At 38.1% G+C, this 21742-nt stretch overlaps 1 protein-coding gene across 8 annotated transcripts in view; it reads right to left on the bottom strand.

Annotated features, from left to right (window-relative positions):
• Positions 1 to 21742, bottom strand: part of mthfsd (methenyltetrahydrofolate synthetase domain containing) — a 71505-nt gene that overhangs the window by 16008 nt on the left and 33755 nt on the right. The window contains exons 3-10 of one of the 8 annotated variants that reach the window (XM_073929337.1): positions 21325 to 21406; positions 20104 to 20278; positions 18243 to 18346; positions 15027 to 15140; positions 14797 to 14910; positions 14622 to 14712; positions 14429 to 14541; positions 91 to 216 (exon numbers count right to left, since the gene is read on the bottom strand). In XM_073929337.1, coding sequence (XP_073785438.1) covers positions 91 to 216; positions 14429 to 14541; positions 14622 to 14712; positions 14797 to 14910; positions 15027 to 15140; positions 18243 to 18346; positions 20104 to 20278; positions 21325 to 21406 — 919 coding nt within the window. The remainder of the gene's footprint in view (positions 1 to 90; positions 217 to 14428; positions 14542 to 14621; positions 14713 to 14796; positions 14911 to 15026; positions 15141 to 18242; positions 18347 to 20103; positions 20279 to 21324; positions 21407 to 21742) is intronic. The other 7 variants (XM_073929338.1, XR_012393750.1, XM_073929336.1 and 4 more) reach the window with 7 other exon arrangements.

The following is a 21742-nucleotide window of genomic DNA, read 5'->3' as shown; positions in this document are numbered from 1 at the left end:
ATTAATTGATAAGCAAACTTAAGCTAAAACTTTTAAAACTGTAACACAGTGGCAAATGTCCCAAAAAAGATAACAAATATAAATGAATACCATAGACCAAATGATGCCTTGTGGTTTAGGGTGTTTACATTCAGTCTTGATGACTCTTGTTGCTGTTATAATAAAGTCAACCATGAGGTCATGTCTTTCAATGAGTTCCTCTGGAATGTCCATCACCTAAACACAGAAAACAGATAAAAAAATAATACTGGATATAATTACAGTGAATTTATGTATTTGACTCACTCACTCACTCACTCACTCACTCACTCACTCACTCACTCACTCACTCACTCACTCACTCACTCACACACACACACACACACACACACACACACACACACACACACACACACACACACACACACACACACACACACACACACCTTTTATACTATTTACACTTTTAAATATATTTTTTAAATATTTACAAATGTATATATATATATATATATATATATATATATATATATATATATATATATATATATATATATATATATATATATATATATATATATATTTATTTATAAAGTGAAAGCAGTACATTATTTTCTTAGCCAAGTTAAGACCCATCTGAAATTTTCTCATGCTTCCCTATGCTGACCAGTTTTATGGAGATAATGATATGATTTACCAGCAAGACTAACAAACTAAAAAGTACCAATACTTGTTTTAAGGACCATTGTATCCCCGTGTTTAATTAGCCAGCAAACATGCTGGACCTGAACCCCATACAGAATCTATATAGAGCATTATAAAGAAACATATGAAATAGCAGTCCCAACAACTCAGAAGTGCTAAACACTGCTATCAGAGCAACCCGGGCTTCCATGACAACTCCGCACAACTGATCGGTACCATGCCATGTCACATTGCACAAGTAATGTGTAAAGTAAAGTAATATATATATATATATATATATATATATATATATATATATATATATATATATATATATATATATTGGTCTTAGATAACATAAAAAATTTTCTGAAATGTTACTGAATTTTGAGTTTTTATTAGCTGTACATCATAACCATCAATATTAAAAGAAATAAACGCTTGAAATATGTGTAATGATTTTTTACTAGTGGGTTTTGTTTAGGGTTATTTAAATACTGGTGCTAAATCAATACTTTTAAAACTGCACCAGTGCCAAAATGTAGCCTGAACTAATACTTTTGAGCCACAAAATTATGGTAGATGACTCTAGAAAAAAAATGTATTTGACAAAAAAATATTTTAATCATTAAATTATTTTTTTAATTTTAATTGACCAATATAATTTAAGTTAACATCAATTCATATTTTATATATTTAAATTGAATTGCATTAATATATTTACTTTGATCATTAGTTTTTAGCATGAATTTAAGATTTGCATTATGTAATTAAGATTACATTAGCTTACTTACTACTTGGGGCTTACAGTAGCATACTTACTACATAGGGCTTGTGACTACGTATACATGGACATCCGTAATCTAATTATTTGCCTTAATCTGAATAAGTCAATGATATGATGAAGGTGTTTACATGAGTTGCTTTTTGAATGTTCCTTTCAGGATTCCATTTTACATGTTATAGTACAAAGATCGATTAATGTCATCATTGTGTCCCCAAGCTATCCACATTTCCTCCCGAGTTTCATGGAATTTTGAGTGTTTCATTTTTAATTTTTCGACATTAGCTGCAGTTTGGCAGTTTTACCTTTATTCAGCAACATATTGTTCATACCTCATGACAAACTGAGGTATTAGATGTAAATATGAAGTAAAGTCTGGTGGAAGAGTGTTGTTTTTAATTGACTTTGATACCACACGCAGAATGAAAAGAAAAAAAAAAAGAATTTTGTGACAATGGGTGTCTTTGTTCATTTAAGGTAATCAAATCCGCTGTTTACATGGTAGACTCATACTCAGAGTATTGTCTTAATCATGTTAAAATCGGAGTATTGATGTCCATGTAAACTTACTCTGTAAAAGTGCCAGATGATGTCGCAAGCTTTCAAAGGCAGTGCATTGCACTGCCTTTAAGTTGATTTCATGAGCCCTCAAATGTTTTATTAAGTAAGCAACAAGGATAAACACCTAACTTCGCCGCTGGTGTTCGTATTCTTTAAAGTTGTTTAGAATTAAATGTTTAGAGATGGTGTGACAAAACGTGTACTTGTGTGCCTTTGATTTATGCCTTTGATGCTTTTTAGGTCCTTGTTGCAGCACCAGTGGCACCGAAATCGATAATATGCTGATTCAATCCGGTGCATACAGGTTACATAGGTACTATTTTAGTACCCAACCCTTCTAATTACTTAAATAAACTTTTCAATGATATTGTAATATTTTTTAGATGCACTAGTGTTGGTATATAAACTGGGGGAAATAAGTATTTAACATTGTTTTTCCTATGAATAATATTTCTAAAGGAGCTGTTAACATAGATTTGAACCAGATTATGGTAAAAAAACAAACAAACAATACAAACATAAAAAATAAAAAAAACTAAGAAAATCTGAAAAATGAGGTTTGTGTAATAACAATGGAATGACACAAGGAGAAAAGTACTGAACTTCTGAAATACAAAAGGCTTTTGGGCTGCAAGGTGTCGCAGTGGGTAGCACTGTTGTCTCACAGCCAGAAGATCACTGGTTCGAGCCTCGGCTGGATCAGTTGACATTTCTGTGTGGAGTTTGCATGTTCTCCCCATGTTCATGTGGGTTTCCTTCAGGTGCTTCGTTTTCCCCCAGTAGTCCAAAGATATGTGGTATAGGTGAATTGGGTAAGCTAAACTGTCTGTAGTTTATGTGTGTGAATAGGTTGTAAGGGTGTTTCCCAGTGATGGGTTGCAGCTGGAAGGGCACCCATTGCGTAAAGCATATGCTGGATATGAATAAAAGGTGTTTTTGGTAATGGCAGCTTAAAGATGTCACTCATTTGGAGAATGTAGTAACATGTATTGCTAATGTGTGATTTGTTTCCACAGACTTCAACAGAGTGGAAAAATCTTGATGGTTCTGTTGGTCTCGCCTGTCAGATCTAATCTTTATTTTGTGTTTTCTTTTGATTTCAAGTCAGGTAATTGGCTGGGCCTTTCTACAGCTTGGTTATCTTTTTTCTGAAACCATATCCTTGGCTGTGTTTTGGATCATTGTCTTGCTGAAATGTCCATGCTAGTTTCATCTTCATCATCTGGGTAATGTAGATGTTGGACAGAAGCAGCAAACTTACAGCTAATTTGCAGCTAGTTTGCAATGACAAAGGACAGTGCTGCGATTGTCAGCTGTGTTTTCTCCGGTGGAGATTAGTTTACATTTTACATTTACATTTAGCAGATGCTTTTATCCAAAGCGACTTACAAATGAGGACAAGGAAGCAACTTACACAACTATAAGAGCAACAATGAATAAGTCCTATTGACCTTATTCTAAAATGCAGAAGTGCGCCTGTTTTCGCGATTGTCTTAGAACTTCCGATTCAGTCGCCTATGGGAGAAATGACTAGGAATAATAATCGGCAAAAAACGGTCAAACTACTTGCTCTACAAACAAATGTTTGCATGACTATACAGACCAAGTAGTATAATATAACAAGAAAATATCAAATTGCAACATCAAGCAGCGTAATAAGCAGTTTTTATTGTCTAAAAATGAATGGAAGTGAATGAGACCGGAAGTCTCGAGCCAAAAAGATTCAAATGGCAGCGCCCACTCGTCAGCAGAGAAAAAGGTCAATAGGCAAGTTTCAGGTCTGTAAAGTCTAAGAAGGAAAGTATTAGTACTTTTTTTTTTTTTTTGGTACAGTTAGTGTGATATCCAGAGAGGCAATTGCAGATTAGGAAGTGAAGTGGACACTAAATTGTTGAGTTTTTAGTTTCTTGAAAATAGCGAGTGACTCTGCCGTTCTGATGCAGTTAGGGAGTTCATTCCACCAACTGGGCAGATTGAGCGTGAGCGTGAGCGTGAGCGAAAGTGATTTCTTCCCTCTTTGGGATGGAACCACGAGGCGACGTTCATTCACAGAAAGCAAGTTTCTGGAGGGCACATAGATCTGCAGAAGTGAGAGCAGATAAGAAGTGCAAGGCCAGAAGTTACTTTGTAGGAAAACATCAGAGCTTTGAATTTGATGCAAGCAGCAACTGGCAGCCAGTGCAAACGGACTAGCAGGGGAGTGACATGTGCTCGTTTAGGTTCATTGAAGACCACTCGTGCTGCTGCGTTCTGGAGCAGCTGAAGAGGCTCCCAGTACTTCTAATAAACTTCAACTCCCAGAACCCTTTGCACTCCTCACAGACTCATTTTAGTCAACACAGACACAGCTGTAGCTTATGACAGACTGATTACATGGTTTATACACCTCACTTTCACAAATCATTCTTGTTTGATTTCCTGTGTTTTGATTATTGCCGTGTTCATCATTTTGATTTTTGTCACCTAGCCTGAACTTTTGCCTTTGTTTTGACTTTGTTTATTGGATTACCTTCATGCTCCTGTTTTATGACTTTTGCCTATACGACCTTGCCTTTAATTAACTGCATTTGGATATGTACGTCCGTTGTGAGAGTCTGCTTTGTAACAGAAAACTCTGCCACAACATAGATCCAGCGGTTTTATTCATTTGTCTACACCAAGGTAATCGCTCCCTCAAGAATCACATCCAGTGTATTTAAACCTTGCTAACATCACAAATTTACCGGAGTGTATGCTCATTGACTTTATGTACGGTGAACTTTTTTTTATGCATGCCATGACAAATGAAAAGAGCACACTCACATGTTAGTTCTCAAGGTACGCTATTGGAATTTTTGGACTATGCACTGCTGTCTGTGGGCTCATCCTTCATCGTTGTACAGTAAGACCAAATGGTCGCCAGGATAACTCAACAACTTTCTGGCTGCTGACCCTTGATGCTTCTTACGTCCTTGTTGCAGCACCAGTGGTACCAAAATTCATATGCTGATTCAGCACAGTGCATACCGGTCACATAAGTACATAGGGTTTCAGTACGCAACCCTACTAATTACAAAATATAACGTTTTTGATGATATTATATATTTTTTTGAGATTCAGGTGACTCCCTCACATCAACTAGTTGACAAAATGGTTGCCAGCAGCACTCAACAACAAGACAAACTGGCTTGGATAAAATAGCTGTCAACCACAGTCAAGACCTGATGGCTGCGAGGATTGCCCCTAACAAAATGGCCATCAGCACTTCATCACTGCCAGAGCTTTCTTTGCTGCTACCAGAGCCTTCGTCGCTGCTGCCAGAGCATTTGTCACTGGTGCCAGAGCTGACAGAGCCTTTGTGGCTGCTGCCAGAGCTGCCAGAGCCTTTGTGCCCGCCGCCAGAGCCTTTGTGGTTGCCGCCAAAGCTGCTAAGGTCTTTGTCCCAGCTGCAAGAGACTTCGTTGTCACCGCCAGAGCTGCCAGAGTCGTTGACATCAATGCCAGAGCCATTGATGCCGCTGGCGCCAGAGCTATTGATGCCACCGGATCCCTCTGAATTCCGCAAATTGCAGATGCCAGACCCTCATGAACTCACCGAATGGTGGGGCCAAACCCTTATGTATTCCCCAAATAGCCCAGAGCCACCTGATCCATCAGTGCTATTTGAACTACTAGTATTTTATGAACCTGAACCTCCTTACCCACTGAGGTTGTCTGACTCACCAGTGCCTGCTGAGCCAGAGCCTTCAGACCTTCTACGGCTATATGCTCCAGGCTCTCTGCAGCTCCATGCTCTCCACAGCTCCATGCTTAAAGCCCTCCACAGCTTCACGCTCCAGGCTCTTTTTCAATATGGATGCTTATCTTTCTAAAGCCCTCTGATGCCCAGACTGTAGAAATGGTTGACCTGGATAAACTTAGTTTCTTCCAAGGTTCGTTCTTCGCTTCTGCCAGTTGTTGGAGTTTTGGTTCCTTGCCACTGTGTTCCTTGCAACTTCAGTTTTTTTTTTTTTATAAAAAGGACTATTCTTTAATGTTGCAAGAAAATACTGATGTGAGCGCAATAAGCCGACTCACTAGCTTAGGACATTAGAGTTCTTTTGTACTCAACACAAAAGAATTAGTGAACAAAAGTCTTGAATTTTAAGTTATTCGTTTGACTGTTTCATTGTAAATCTTAACCAGTAAAAACAGCATATTTACTTTTCTTAAAATTAACTTTGCAGTTTGCATAGGTCTGTGTTGCTCAAAAGTCCAGTGGCTTCTGACTGATTTGCGGGGTTCTAAATCTCACAGTGCTACATCACTGGTTAACTGTTTACATTCCACGCTTCATTTGCAACACAAGCCTTTTCTTAGATTTTACTAAATAATTTCGAAATATTATTACTTCCATAGAAAAGTCTTCAACATATCCCGGTCTCTAATTGACTAGGCCCTAACACATCAATTATGAACTTAAATCTAATCTGAAGTCATTTACACTTTTATATTTAACATGTTCTTAATTTCTTTTAGCAAGAACCTTCTCTATACAGGAAAGTTTTTATAGGTAAACATTAACTGGTAAGTATTGACAACTAAATACTTCTCACAGACTATTAAACTGAATGTTTCTATTCTGTTCAATTATTTCTCTTCTATCTTCAGTCTGCTCCCTGGAATAAAGAAAGTTTATTTATTGGTCTTTGAATGATGCTGTTCTTCATTCGAACTTCAACACTTCTGACATTGCCTTTGGAGTCAGGCATCACCCTCATAATTCTGCCTAACATACAGGAGTTTCTTGGCAGGAACGAATCTGTGACAAGGACAACATCTCCAACCTTGAAACTTCTCTTTAAGACGAGCCGTTTTTGTTGTTCTTACAAAAGCGGTAGGTATTCATGAGTCCAATTTTGACAGAACAGATCCAGCATATATTGTATCTGTCTCCTACACCGGCTGTGTTTTCAACATAAGCAGATGGTTCGGCATCAGCGACCCGAGGTCATTGGGGTGTTCTGTGTTCGTGGTTAAAGCTCTCCTATTGATGATGCTTAGCTTTGCATAAGATAGTGTGTAGTCATCATCTAAGAGCTGTTGCTTCACAACAGAGTACAGCACTTTTCTCACTGTATGGATTTGACACTCCCAGATACCGCCTTGGTGAGATGCAGCATATGGGTTAAAAAACCATTGCACACCCTTTTTCATCATGACTTCGCTGATGCGAGACTGATCCAATTTTGCTAATGCCACACGCAGCTCTCATTTAGCGCCGACAAAGTTGGTGCCATTGTCTGAACGAATAATTGACACTTGACCTCTTCTGGCTTGAAACCGACGTACAACATTAATCAAAACATGAATCAGTGTCACTGCCTTGACAGTTAAACATGTGAAGAGCACTCCATAAGGCTTAACTTTTGCATGTCCTCTTCTGACCTCGAAAGGTCCAAAATAGTTTACACCCGTGTTGGTGAAGGGCAGTTTGTCAGGAAGCAGACGGTCTTGAGGCAAATCTGCTATTTTCTGTTCTCCTGTCTTGGCATGCAGTCTTCTGCAGAGGTTGCACTCTGAAATCACATTTCTTGCTGCTGCATTGGCTCTTGGTATCCAATACTGTTGTCACAATATGGCTAAGCCATGGTTCCTACCTCCATGTCCACACTCTTTATGAAAGTGGTGGAGAATGAGGTGAGCTATTCTGTGCTGTTTATGCAGAATGGCAGGATGCTTACCCTCTTCAGGCATCGCCAATCTGTTCTAATGTCCTCCTACTCTCAACACATCCTCTTGCAAGTATGGATCCAGTTTGAAGATAAAACTATTCTTTTCACACGGGAGCCTGCCAACTGCAAAGCTTGTATCCCCTCCATTTAAGTTTTTTTCTTACTGTATTTAACCAGTTCAATTTCAGCTCTGGATAGATCTTTTATAGTGAGTAATCTTTTTTTCCAGGTTTTTCTTGTTTATCACCATTTGCTGTACAATTATAGATCTGCATTTCTCTGGATCATTCTCTTTCTAATGCATGTTCTCCTCAAACTCTTTTCTCTTCTCGCTCAGGTGCCTCAACATCTTTTTCAATTGCAAAATCCAAGCTGCTGCCTTTTTTAACTTATGCTAATTGGAGTAATTTTCAAAGAGCTGATTCAGTGGATCTGTTCACTCGTTTGAGTTTGTGCCTGTCACTGCTGTGGATGTCTTCAACTTAACCATCTTCTTTCAAGTAAGGCCACTGTTCAGGTTGTTTTGGCCATTCAATTTCTTATCGCAGGAAACTAGGACCCTGAAACTAGCTCTTACTTTCTATGAATCTCTGGATCTTCAAGCATCTGGAGGCCTGATCTGCTGGGTTTTGTAAGGTGTTGACATACTTCCACTGGTAAGAAGTAGTCGGTTCTCTAATGAAAGAGACACGGTTGGCTGCAAACGTCTTGAAACGAAGGGCATCGTTTACAATGCATTTTAGTACTGTTGCACTATCTGTCCAGAAGACTGACTCCTTCAGGGGAACACTTAAGTTCCTCTTTCAACATCCGATCAATCTTGACTGCAACCATTGCTGCTGTCAACTCCGTTTTTGGGATCGTGAACTGTTTGAGTGGAGCACCTCTGGTTTTTCCCATCAAAAATGATACATGTTTCTCACCCTGGTCATTTGTCAGCAAGAGATACAACACAACGCCATATCCATCTTGACTAGCATCTGAGAAATTGTGAATTTGAGCAGCATTTGTGTGACCAAATGCAGGGGGTTTGAAGCATCTGTTCAGATGGAGTTCTGAAAATTTGTCTAAGTCTGTCAGCCACTTCATCCATATCCTAGATTTCTTTTCATGGATCTCTTTATCCCAACCTTTTTTCTCTTGACAGAGATCTCTAAAAATGCGCTTGATGGGTAGTAGGAGTGGTGTCAAAAAAAAAAAACATTGGGTCATACACCGAGTTGACTACAGATAAAATGCCCCCACTTTTGCATGGCTTGTCCGGCAGATTTAATTTGTACCTGAAACTGTCAGAACTTGTGCACCATTGCATACCTAATGCCCATTCCACTGATAACTCATCATGCTTCAAATTGAGGTATTTGTCTTTAGCTGCTTGTTCGTAGTCGGGAATGGAGCCCAGCAAGGCTCAGCTGTTGTTGACCCACTTGGACAAATGGAAACCACCACTGGTGCACAACGTCATCAGCTCCCTCACAAGAGCAACAGTTTTATCTTCTGTAGCTACTGACTTTAAACAGTCATCCACATAAAAGTTCTTGAGGACTGTCTGTGTGGCTTCTGGGGTACTCTTTGATGCTACATCCTCCGCTGTTCTTCTTAACACATATGACCCACAACTCTGAGACAATGCAGCAACTAACAACTGCACACGTATTCTGTACTATTCTGCTTACACATTCAGATTACCACTGTAGCATATCCGCGTCAGTGTCTGGAATCCACACCAGGTAAAACGTAGACTTTTTATCTGCCATCATGGCTACAGGCTCCTGTCTGAATCTCAATAAACAAACAATACCAACGAGAGTGTTAGTGAAGTCAGGCTCTTGTAACAGTTTGTCATTTAGCGACACACTTTGGTAATTGGCCGCACAGTCAAAGATGTTTTTTTTTTTTGACAGTAAACCCCATGATATGGAATAAACCATACCCTTCCATCACAGTGTATCAACTGTTCTTTTGGTATCCTTACTGTGTAGCCCTTTTCCAGTATGTTTTCCATAAAAGCCTACTCTTGAAAGAAAACTTTTCTTACTGAACTTCCGCTTCAAGGAGTTAAGCCTCTGTTCAGCAATACCACGGTTAAATGGCATCTTCATCTTGTCATCCTTCACAGGCTACTTAATGCAGAAGTGACCATCCACGATCTGAGCTAATGTTGTAACAGTATGCATGAACTGTCTGTCATGTTGTGACTGTTCTCATCTGTAGTCACATCTTCTTTCAGAAAAATCTGAATTATAGTGCTTCATCAGCATGTCCTCAACACTTAAAACAGATATACAACTGGCAAAGAAATTTTGTCTTTTGTCATTATCTAATTCTTTTTCTTGGCATTTGCTAATTGGCCCTTTAACAACCCAGCCAATGGGAAGTATACACTCACTGTTCCCAGCCCCAGTATGGTCCCTCTTTCTGCACCCTGCAAACACAAGAGCACTTGTGACTTCACTCGTTCTTTGTGACCTGTCGTCTGAATTGTTGTTCTTTGATGAAGCATCTTTCTTAACAACATGCAAAATAACTAGGTGCTTGAATTAACAATCTGGACAAGAAGCCCTTTTTTTACAGTCCTTGGACCTGCTGTTAGACACCCAGAACAAAGGCCTTTTGTTTTCAAGAACTGAATTCTTTCTTTCAGAGGCTGTTCTAGAATCTTGTTGCATGCATTCAGTGCATGGTTCTTCTGACAGTAAAGACAGGGAATTTGAAATACACTTGCTGACTTGGCTGCAAAACGTATCTTCTCAGGTTTGGCTTTTACTGACATTATTTTTGGTAGCAGACACATTTACAACAATATCTCCAAACAACGGGTTATTTGCAACCTTTGTTTGTCTGTACACGTATTCCACTACATCAGGAAACCTGACTCTTTGTCTTGTTTTTTCTTGAATGTCATAAGCATAACTTCTCCATATTTCCTTCAGTTTGAATGAAAGTTTGGATAAAATGGACCTCATGTTGGTAGCATTGTTCATTTCGTACATGTAATCCAAAATCATTTATGTTACAACATCCAACCAAGGACAAAGCAAAGGCAATCAATCCATTTCTGTCTTTCGACCTTATTCGAGGCCATTTCATAGCCTTCTTGTTATAAGCTGTAGCAATGGTTATTTCATCTTCATAGTGATGATCAAGCAGTTCTCTGGCTTCTTTATAAGCTCCGTCAGGTTTCATGTGCTTACAGCTCTGAATGAGATCAAGTGGCTCTCCACTCATGAACTGTTTGAGGTAGTACAGCCTGTCCTGATCACTGCTTGTCTTACTGTCGATAGCATTCTCGAATGCCTTTATAAAAGATCTGTAAATCTCCTGTAAATGTTGATATGTCTTTTTGAGGGAGTTAAGACAAATTCTGTTGTTTAATGAGCATCTCAGTGACTTGTTTTGATGCTGTAACACTTTGTGAAGACTGTCTGTAGAAAAATCAGTGTGATCATGAAAATTAAGATGTGGCGTGCTGCTGACGGCATCAAACCTTGACGGTGACTCTCTTCTATCTGAAGAACCAACTTCAGTGGCTGGCACTTTGTCGTCTACCTCGTGTTTTTCTTATTTAACTATCAGGGGTTCCAATTGGGGTCCTGAAGGTAGCTCTGATAAAACACAATTAGATTCACGAAAATCTTTAAATTCTTCATGCACCTTTAGTTTGGCGTCTGAAGCAGCAAGCTCAGTTACAAACTCCAATTGTGAGTTCCAACAGTGCTTCACGTTCAGCTTTAATTTTCAACATTGCAGAAGTAGTACTGGAAGTCCGGCTTACCATGGAATAAGCTTTGGATACACTATCACGTGGACTAATTTTATCTTCCTCATATTTTAGGACAGGGGTTTTCAAACTGGGGGCTGGGGGCCGCCAGATGGCGCTAGGGGGGCAGCAAAAAATTTTAGATAAGGGCTAATCAATGGGCCCACATGGTTGAATTTTGTGTCCTGCATCATTCTGAAGGTTAATATATTTTTTATAATAATTTGAGCTCAAAAGTACTGCAAAAATTAAGCTTTATGCTTATGTCATTTAAATGCATTTGACACTTTCGTGAAACAGGAAAAGAAGCGCAGCAGCCCGCCTCTGTGCACGGGGGACTTTTATTGAATAAGCGCTTCTGGTCGGGCACTTCCTGTGATTTTTGGCGCTTGTCTGCTGCACCTGACTGCATTTACCTTTCACTTACGCTAACCTCTTTTACCCTAAACAACTAAATGAATGCTCAGGACTATTTACTGACAATATTTCAGTTAAAATACATGATCAATATGAACATTATCGGAGGCTGAAAGCACTCCCTGTATATGGCTTGCGTTGCTAAGTAATCGATCAGCTGGGTGCTGCGGAGTGCGCGCCTCTTTGCGCAGGCTTCACTCATGGGGAACAAATAGCATTTTAAAGACACGGCACAACATTGCACCTCGTCCAAAGTGCGACAGGCTTTTCACTTTGCATTGTACAAATATCAGACGGTTCTCTTTGCAGCATGGCAAACAAACATTAAAATTGTAAAGCAAAAAGTGCTGCAATAACAATGAATGGAGCTGTCATCACATCAGCGAGTGCTCAGAGTTTCACTCCTGTTACACTAATGACAGCTGGATGAGCTCTGCAGTGAACCTCTTACTCACATTGGTTCATAACTGGATGATTAAAAAAACTAAATTGTATACACCCTGAATAAAACCACTATAGCCTATAAAAATTATCATGTATCTATTTGTGTTATGTTATAGGGCTAATTAATTATTAAAAATTAAAATGTATTAGTGCTCTGTATTTAATGGAGCTCAACATATCTGATCAAATTTTAATACTCTGAATATAAAAGCATTTTTTTCAAGATGTTCCACTTTTTCCCCATATTTATTTGTGTAAATAATTTAAATGTAATGTTCAGTATTATTAATAGAACACACTGGTATGGACATTTTAAAGTCAGCAAAGCTTCTAAAATTAAGCAAAGTAAAATTTGTGGCTTTTTGAACTTGAATACCCACATCTAGATTGCATTTAGGAAATTATTTTTTATCAGTGTAAGTCAGGATTGTCGACCTGAGTAAATTATGATGTGCACAAAAAAAAAAGGATAAAAATAAACAAAACACACTGAACCACTACAGCCTCCATTGTAGTATTGCTAGTTACAACAGTACAGGTAACTGTTAACAGGCTGATGAATGACAAAACTCTTTAAAACTTTAAATCTTTAGATACATTTAGAGTCTCAGCTGTAAGGGTAAATACAGAAGAGTCTAGCTGTGCATAGGCAGAAAAAAAGCATAAAAATGGCATAAAAAACTGTAAACGTGATGACTCGAACACAAAATATGGCTTGATGGAATCCAGTGAGAGAAGACCACAATGAACACTGCGCATGAAGATTTGTTCAATAGATTGAAGCACTGAAACCATGTCAACTCAACTAACATCTTACAAAAATTTATCCAGATAGTAAATAATATAAATTTATTGAATAATATATAATAATATAAATGTATTGAATAATACAATTTAAAAAAATTAAGTACAGTTGTTAATTTGAGGGGGTGGCGTGATATTTATTTTTTGGGGGTCCCCGAAAGAATTCGCCCTACACAAAGGGGCCCTCAGCTGAAAAAGTTTGAAAACCCCTGTTTTAGGACATCTGCAATCCATTTGTTTGTGTCTTCTATAAACTGCTGAAATTCCAAAAATTTGTTCTCATAAGCATCTTGATCCGCTTATTATCTTCATCTATTAACTCACACAACTCTTCATTAAGTCGTTTATACTGTTTAAGCATCTTTTGAATTGTAGCAATTCTTCATCTTTAATGAAGTTAACATTGTGTTAACATTTTCCTTCAATTTGGCTAAATCATTCTTCTGTTTGGTTTTTGTGGCAACTTTTCCTTGAGTTCTCCTTTGAGCCTGTGTATTTTCGTCTCTTCAGCCTTTTCTGTGGGCTTTGGTGCCCTCTTTTGGCCAACACTCGCAGCTGCGCTTTCATCTGCCATGTTATGTCGCTTTAAAATCCTCACACAAACTATAACTTTTAGACGATGGCTATTCGAGTCATGACGAAAATATCTGACCTGTTTCAGGGAATGTCTCATTTAGCAGACAATTTACTCTCTAGAAATGCTACATCTGGCTTTATTTGTTGCAATAATGCATTGTTTGACTGTTTAATTGTAAATCTTAACGCATGAAAAACGCAGGATATTTACATTTCTTACAAATTAACTTTGCAGTTTGCATAGGTCAAAAGACTGTGTTGCTCAAACGTCCAGTGGCTTCTGAATGATTCGCGGGGTTCTAAATCTAACAGTTAATCAAATTACGTTATGCTACATCACTGGTAAACTTTTTACATACCAGTTTCTCAGATTTGTTCAACAACTGACTCTTTTTACAGTGCTAATTCATTCATTCATTTTCTTTTTGGCTTAGTCCCTTTATTAATCTGGGGTCGCCATAGCGGAAGGACCCGACAACTCAAGCATGTTTTGACGCAGCAGATGCCCTTCCAGCCGCAACCCATCACTGGGAAATATCCACACACACTCATTCTCAGTGCTTATCTTTGTTCTAATTATTTTTGCAGTCTGATGAATGTGCCACCACACACACAAAGCTTTGTTTTATTATTTTTTATTTATAATTTGATTGCATTTTATTATTTGTATATATTATCTTTTTGTTTTAAGAAACTCAAAGAGTTATTACAGACTACATTACTAACCTGGCAATCATGAACAACAGTAATGACCCAAGTGGATTCAGTCACAGATCCCATGCATGCCATCATAGCATATTCCATGTCGGCAAAACCTTCTCCTTTCCCAATTCTGTAACCTTAATACATTGTACACCATTTATTTCTGTTATGGAAAACAGACACAAGATAATCAAGTTTTTTAATGTGTTTTCCTTACCTTTTTCAGATACAGCCACAGACCCAACTACGACAAGATCCACCTGAACTTTGTCATCTAAACCAACAGGGACACTGAACTCTTTGATACCCTTGCACAGAAAGAATGTTTAACTTCAAACAGATGAGAGAGAGAGAGAGAGTGCATGCACAAAACCTTATAAACAAGACATCACCTGAGAAGTAGAACAAACACGCAGTGTTTCTTTAGTTGCACCTTTTGGTGGAGTTATTCTGTTAAATAACCCAAATCTTAGACGAGGTGTTGGAACAAGTAAGGATTTTCTTGCCTTTATTAAAATGTAAAATAGGACATAAAATCCAAATTAAATGTTGTAAATAATTACAATTACAATGAAGAATGAAAAAATGTCTCCACAATTTCTAGCAATCATAATCAGCATACCTTCAGAGCAGCTAACCGAACCCCCTCCATTGGTTTGTCAGGATCCACCTTGACTACAGCACTTTCGATGAAGATCTCTAATTGTGCTACCTTATTACATGCCTCCAGTGCACCCTGAAAATGGATAGAATATATAGTGTATATATTAGGGGGGGGGCAAGACTTCGTTTTACGAAATCTCATGAGATCAATTCACGACAAGATTTCTCGTTGAGGTAAAAAATTGCCTCGTGATTTATAATTAGCATAATGCACCATTTGAATTTTCTGCTAATCATCACTAACCCAACAAAAAGAAGTGACTTAGCACAATGGAGCATAAGTGTAAGAGGGGTCTGGCTATTGTTGAGTGATGCAATCTTATAAAGATAAATGCATCATAAAGGCTGCATCTAGATACTATTGGTGAGGGTGCAGTTAGTATTGAAAATGCCCCTGCCACTTTTAAATAATTTGAGTGGCAAAATTTTGGTTTTTCAGTAGAAGTTAGAAACGGTGAAAGAGTGACGGACAAGACGAACACAATATGTAAACACTGTAAAAAACAATGCCTTTACTGTGGCTAACATGAGCACTATGCAAAGACACTGTGATGCAAAGGTCTTAACTGCTGCCCGAAATTGACATGATTATAATCTTGAAAAAGATTACATATAAAGTCATGTATCTTATGACCTTTTCTTATCTGTTCTGGGTAGTTAATATCTCTTTTTAGGCTTGAAGAAAAACATTATTTCTGTTTGCACTTTTAGTTTAGAGAGAGCAGTACTTTGGCTATAGATTCACTTAATGTTTGCCTTTACAGTATTATTCATGCTATAATATTTTATTTATACAGTGTATATTTTTCATATTCAATATGTGAAAAGAAGTTGGATTTCTCATGTGGAATTTTTACAGGGGAGAAGCCAGTGTATGACAAAATATTTTGCAGCGGTTGCATATGCTTTACTACATAGAAGTTGATTTCAAAATGCACGAATTTCAAGTCGTTATGCATTGTGATTTTTCAGTTACAAAATATATAAAAATATTATATATAAAATATATATATAAATATATATATATATATATATATATATATATATATATACACACACACACACACACACACACAACAGTTCTGTCTGGTTCTTGAATCTGAATCAGAGTCATGCGATATTCTGCAAATAACAGCACTCGTCCAGCCTCTTAACCCTTCACCCTTGTTTATTACTCCACCAACATACAGCGACAAGCAGAGGACACTGTACAGTTTGACAAATATTGCTGCTGTTGGACAACACAGTTTTTATATTCAGTGATCTAGTTGTGTAGATTGCAACTATGCAGTTTATTTATAAGGATAGTGCCTATTTTAAAATATTTATAATTTCTCAGAGACAGCACATCACCAGCCTTTAGCATTTCATTGAACTGAGCAAAGACGGTTGACTTTGTTCATCCACTAGATGGTGACAAAGACTGCATAACAAGCCCTTAAAAGTTCAGGACACCCTGGAAAACATTTTTTAAAATATATTAACAGATTTGTATGTGTTGAGCAGTAGTTAAGACAATGTTAGCACCTGTCAGCTTTAATTGTGGGGCAAAATGGATGATTTTGAGCTTTTGTCAGCTAATTTCAGCTTCTGGGTTTAAAATGATTTTTGGGGCGGGATCAAAATCGGCGACGTACCGAAGTACCGCAAGTGCAATGATGACGCGTCAGTTTCTCATTATTATTCAAAGCGGAGTTTCCTTATCCTATGAGAAGAGCCGGCTGCTTAATTATTCATGAGAGCACGACAGGACACGCTTTCCGAAGGCAAGGCAGATGCAGACCTGCCAGACCAGTGCCAAGCTCAAGCTGTGAGACACGGACCCACGGCATGCAGTAGCCGTTTATGAAGGCTCGTATGTGTTTGTTTCCATGATCCACGGGGTGTGTTGCATGTTTTTCCCCGCAATCCTGCCAGGGCCGATCATACAGCAAAGCTGTGTGTGTGATGCAAGCATTTTTGTCGGGAGGGCAGCACGAGAATTGGAGAATGGAAGATGTTGTCTTGTATCAGGAGTTCATTCACATTCAGACACATCGCCGTGCTGCTGTGTTTGCCTAAATCCTCAAGATTACCAGCAGGACTAATGGTTAAAATAGACAGGTCAGGAGACCTGCTCCACTGAGTCTGCATTTAGATCTATGATTCAGACCCGGGGATTGAGGCAGAAGTCTTCATTTATAGTGTTTATATAAACACGATTATCTTTATAATGATTTAAATTGTGGTTGTATGTATATGAAATTACGAATAACAAATGTAGCAGGACATTAAATTCCTGTTTATTTCTTTGCATTTTAACTTTGTAAACTATTAACTCATGCGTCTCCTCACGGTTCGTCTCAATTTGTGAGCTAACTGACATCAACAGTTGTTCGCTCCCCTTCTCCCTTGCTGGCCACGCCCACTCCTGCCCTATGCTCGCGAAGCTCCACGCCCATTAATCATGCATACTTTGAAAATATTCTGAAGTAGACTTTAACCGAAAGTGGGGGGTGTCATCGCCCTTTAAAGAATAAAACAGCCTAATTTCTAACTACAGCTGATCAAATCGATTGTTTTCTATAAGCAGTGAGAGTTTTATGTGCTGCTCCACAGCTGCAAAACATGAGCACATCTCACTTCATGCGCCTGCTCACTATTTTGCCTACGTTTTCAATTGAACTGACAAACTGAGGGTGCAAATACTCAGTAAATACTATAAAATACATGATCACAATCAACGGGGTGGTGACTAGTTTTAGACACAGTGTTTTTTTACTTCTAATATGCTAAAACTTTCTGTTGCTTAGTTTAGATACAATTATAAGATTGGAATTGCCTGTGCTTAAATATTGTATATGCAATCATTTAAAGAAATAAGCCTTTTTGATAGGTCAGGCTATGATGTATACTACTATTGGTAACTTAAAGATTAAAAGAGGGGAGCTTCTCTACAGAGGTGTCTCTCACTCTGGCTTTCTGCTTCAGTAGAAATGGCATCATCACAATGAATAATGTTTCAAAGCATTTCAAAGGACCTTTAAAGTAACACATTTTTGTTTAATGGATACTCACATCCAACAAACCGGTTAGCATTTAATACAAACAATTTGTCTGAACACACGTCCACAGTTAACAATCTCCAGTTGATCCATAAAATTTGATACTTGTTTGGGACCTTTTTGAATGATACCTTGAAGTTGGGAATTCTGTTGTGCACAGGCCGTGGAAAATTGGCAAGGTTTTTCACCTCAATGTAGTTCCATACTTTATGACGCACATCCCATTTCGTTTCCCCTACAAGTCAAAACATAACAACAAATTAAAAGAGAACCATAAAGTCAATTAAAAAATAAAAATAAATAAATAAATCAGGGCTCCAGGGAGTTAACAAATGGTTCCACTTCAAGAGGATTTGTCCTGCTGGTGCTACAAAACTTTGTGAGAGTTTGTACTGGTCCCATTACCATGTTGGACAACTGGTAAGTAACACGAAAAACAAAAAAATGACAAAAGAAACTGAATCACACCACTTATTTGACAACAAACCAATTTATAGCTCAGAATAATACACAGTGTGATAATACCGTGTTGTGGTATTGTCACATGACATGGGTCACGCACTGACAATGCAATTCCACTTGCATGCTGCAATTAAAGATTAGCATCAATGCTCATGCACTACATTTTGCGATGCATGCTCTCTCTCTGTTGGAGAAAACATCAGAGTGGAATTCCACAATGGTCAAAATACATAGAGAGTAAAGAAATGAAAAACCCCACTAATATAATTATATGGGAAATGCTGGTGCTGTAAGAATAATCAATAAATAATAAGACCATCTGTCTTGAAAAGAATCATGATAGTGAGGAGAAACTTTTTTTTTCTCCCACCAATATTAAAAACAAGTACAGGGATGAAACTCTTAACTGGATTTGGCAAGATGGCGGATCTACAACCTATGAAATTCTTAACTCAGCCTAGCCTGCTCAAAAGTGACAACTTTGGTTTCAATCAGATCTAAAAAGGAAATAAAGTGAATATTAGCAAATCAATCTAACTGTCACAACACAGGTAGGATGAGAGAGAAGAAAGCACAAACCAGAATGTTTATTGACACAGATTCAAGATTCAGATATGAAGAGTCTTTGCTTATCTTGTTTGATTGGACATAATATATTGGACATATATATATATATATACATACACACACGCACACATTTTATTATAGAAATAAATTATGCGAGTCATGCAGACATTTAAACACCCAATATCCAGATGATTTAATGCAGTGCAGAAGTTTCAGACACTTCTGAAGTATCAAAATCACTGCCCAAATGTTTGTGGATGCAGTCTTTTTTATCTAATAGGAGTGAGGTTGTACACACTCTGCAGGTCCAGCTTGGAGAAGATACTCTTCACCAACTGCTTCCACAGACACATAGATATGGGAGCATTAAAATAATTCAAGAAGCATTTTAAATTTGTTTAAATTTAGTCAATTGATTCTTGAATAAACTGCAAAAAGTTGTAGGCTTTTGCTGTATTTAACAAAAATAAATTGTTAAATGCGATAAGTGACCAGTGTAATGCTAACAGCTGATTGGCCTGCAAAGTGATGTCAAAGCTACTCATTTGAATTTTTGTAATGATTCGATGCCAAAACAGATGATCATGCAAACAGAACAAGCTTATAATGCCAAACAGCATAAAACTACTATCTACTGTATTTAACTGACACATTCAGGTAATGTTATTCACAAAAATTAACTCCATGAAAGAAAAAGCAAAGCAACAACTAGATACAAACATGTAGTGATACAAGCAAACGTGATACAATGTAAAAAGTTCTTCAATTGTGTTGTGTATAGTATTTATTTTAAAAAGTATATTTCTTCCAATAAATTGATTGTCTTTTTTAATTCATTTAAGTTTTACATAAATAAAAAGTGTGATTGCTTGTCTTAAGTATTCAAAGTTAATCTTAATTTGTTAATTAAATATTACAATGGATTATGTATTTTTTTAGTTATACAGTCTGCAGATATATTACCATAAAAGCTTTCTGTGTCATTGACTCCTGGCGTAGTGAGTTTTGTGCATACTTGGCTCAAGCTGTATTGGTCCTGGTGGCAGTATGACCTGAGAAACGTTCCGATCTCCTGGATTTTGCACTCAGTCTGGCCGTTAGTCTGGGTATGATAACCAGAGGAGAGATTAAAGGGCACCTATGGTAAAAAAAAATCTACTTTTGAAGCTGTTTGGACAGACAGGTGTGTAAGTATAGTGTATAGACAGTCATATTGGGGTGATATAAAAAATACTCAGTCCTTTTTTTTCAATTTAACAACATAAAAACGGTGGACCAAATGGAGCAGTTTTCAAAGCGACAGCAACTTGACGTAGGAGTGCGGTCCCCCCACCCACCAATATTGATTGACTTCACCATATCTTCAATTTGTTGATTCATGTCCACCATTTTTAGCGGGAGTCAAAGCGATATTACTAAAGGAACATCCTTGCTCTATTTTTAGATGCCCGGTCTCATTGGGCTCAAAACAAGATCAACATTCACCAGTTAATTGCTATAATCGGAATTATTGATTGTATCTTGAGGCAGGTTTGCAAACATGTGTACTTTTCATTGCGTCTACCTTAAACTTCAGCCATTTGCATTTCTCGAGGTCACAGAAGCTTCCTGTGATCTTAAGTAGGTGCAGCTGGAAAAGTGCATGCGCGTTTCTCTCCATTGTAAAAAAAATAAACTTGCCTGCAGGTCGCACACCAGAAGCGCTGCTCTGCGTGGCACGACGCTGATGCAGCGCCATGCATTTTAAAATTCTAAACATAGGTTTCTATCAGGGTACACACAATGGACAGCGGACAGCCACCGACTTTAAGCACCGGTGTGTTTAGAAGAGTTCTAAAAGGCGTGGTGCGGCGAATCGGCACTCTTCATGTTTCTGCCATGCCACATAGAGTATCCGGTGTGCCATGTCGCAGCGCATCCGGTACCTCAGTCAAGCTCAGCACTTTAAACTAGCACACAGTTGTCTGTAAAACTATACAAAGAAACAAATGATTGTGTACTTTCTGCTTGGTCTGGGTAAGAATCGCCTGTAAAAATTGGCAAACCCCAGAAACCGCTGGACCGCCTTGCAACTGTCTGGGGTGAGCCAATCCGCAACAGCTTTTACCTTGGCAGGATCCATTCGCAATCACTCGGGCGACAAAACAAACCCCAGGAACGAAACCGACGGTGTATGGAACTCACACTTCTCCACCTTGGCGAATAGACGATTCTCCAGCAGCCGCTGAAGCACCCGCCTGACGTGCTGGACATGCTCCTGTTCATTCTGGGAAAAAATCAGAATGTCATCGAGACAGATGAACACAAAGCGATTTACCATGTCCCTGAGCACTTCATTGACGAGTGCCTGGAAGACCGCCGGTGAATTCAAGAGCCCAAAGGGCATAAAAAGATACTCAAAATTTACATTTACATTTAGTCATTTAGCAGATGCTTTTATCCAAAGCGACTTACAAATGAGGACAAGGAAGCAATTTACACAACTAAGAGCAACAATAAATAAGTGCTATAGGCAAGTTTCAGGTCTGTAAAGTCTAAGAAGGGAAGTATTAGTATTTTTTTTTTTTTTTTGGGTACAGTTAGTGTGATATTCAGAGAGGCA

This window comes from Danio rerio, chromosome 18 (assembly GCF_049306965.1).
Source record: "Danio rerio strain Tuebingen ecotype United States chromosome 18, GRCz12tu, whole genome shotgun sequence".
In the NCBI taxonomy this organism is placed as follows: Eukaryota; Metazoa; Chordata; class Actinopteri; order Cypriniformes; family Danionidae; genus Danio; species Danio rerio.
This window is presented reverse-complemented; position numbering and strand designations above follow the sequence as displayed.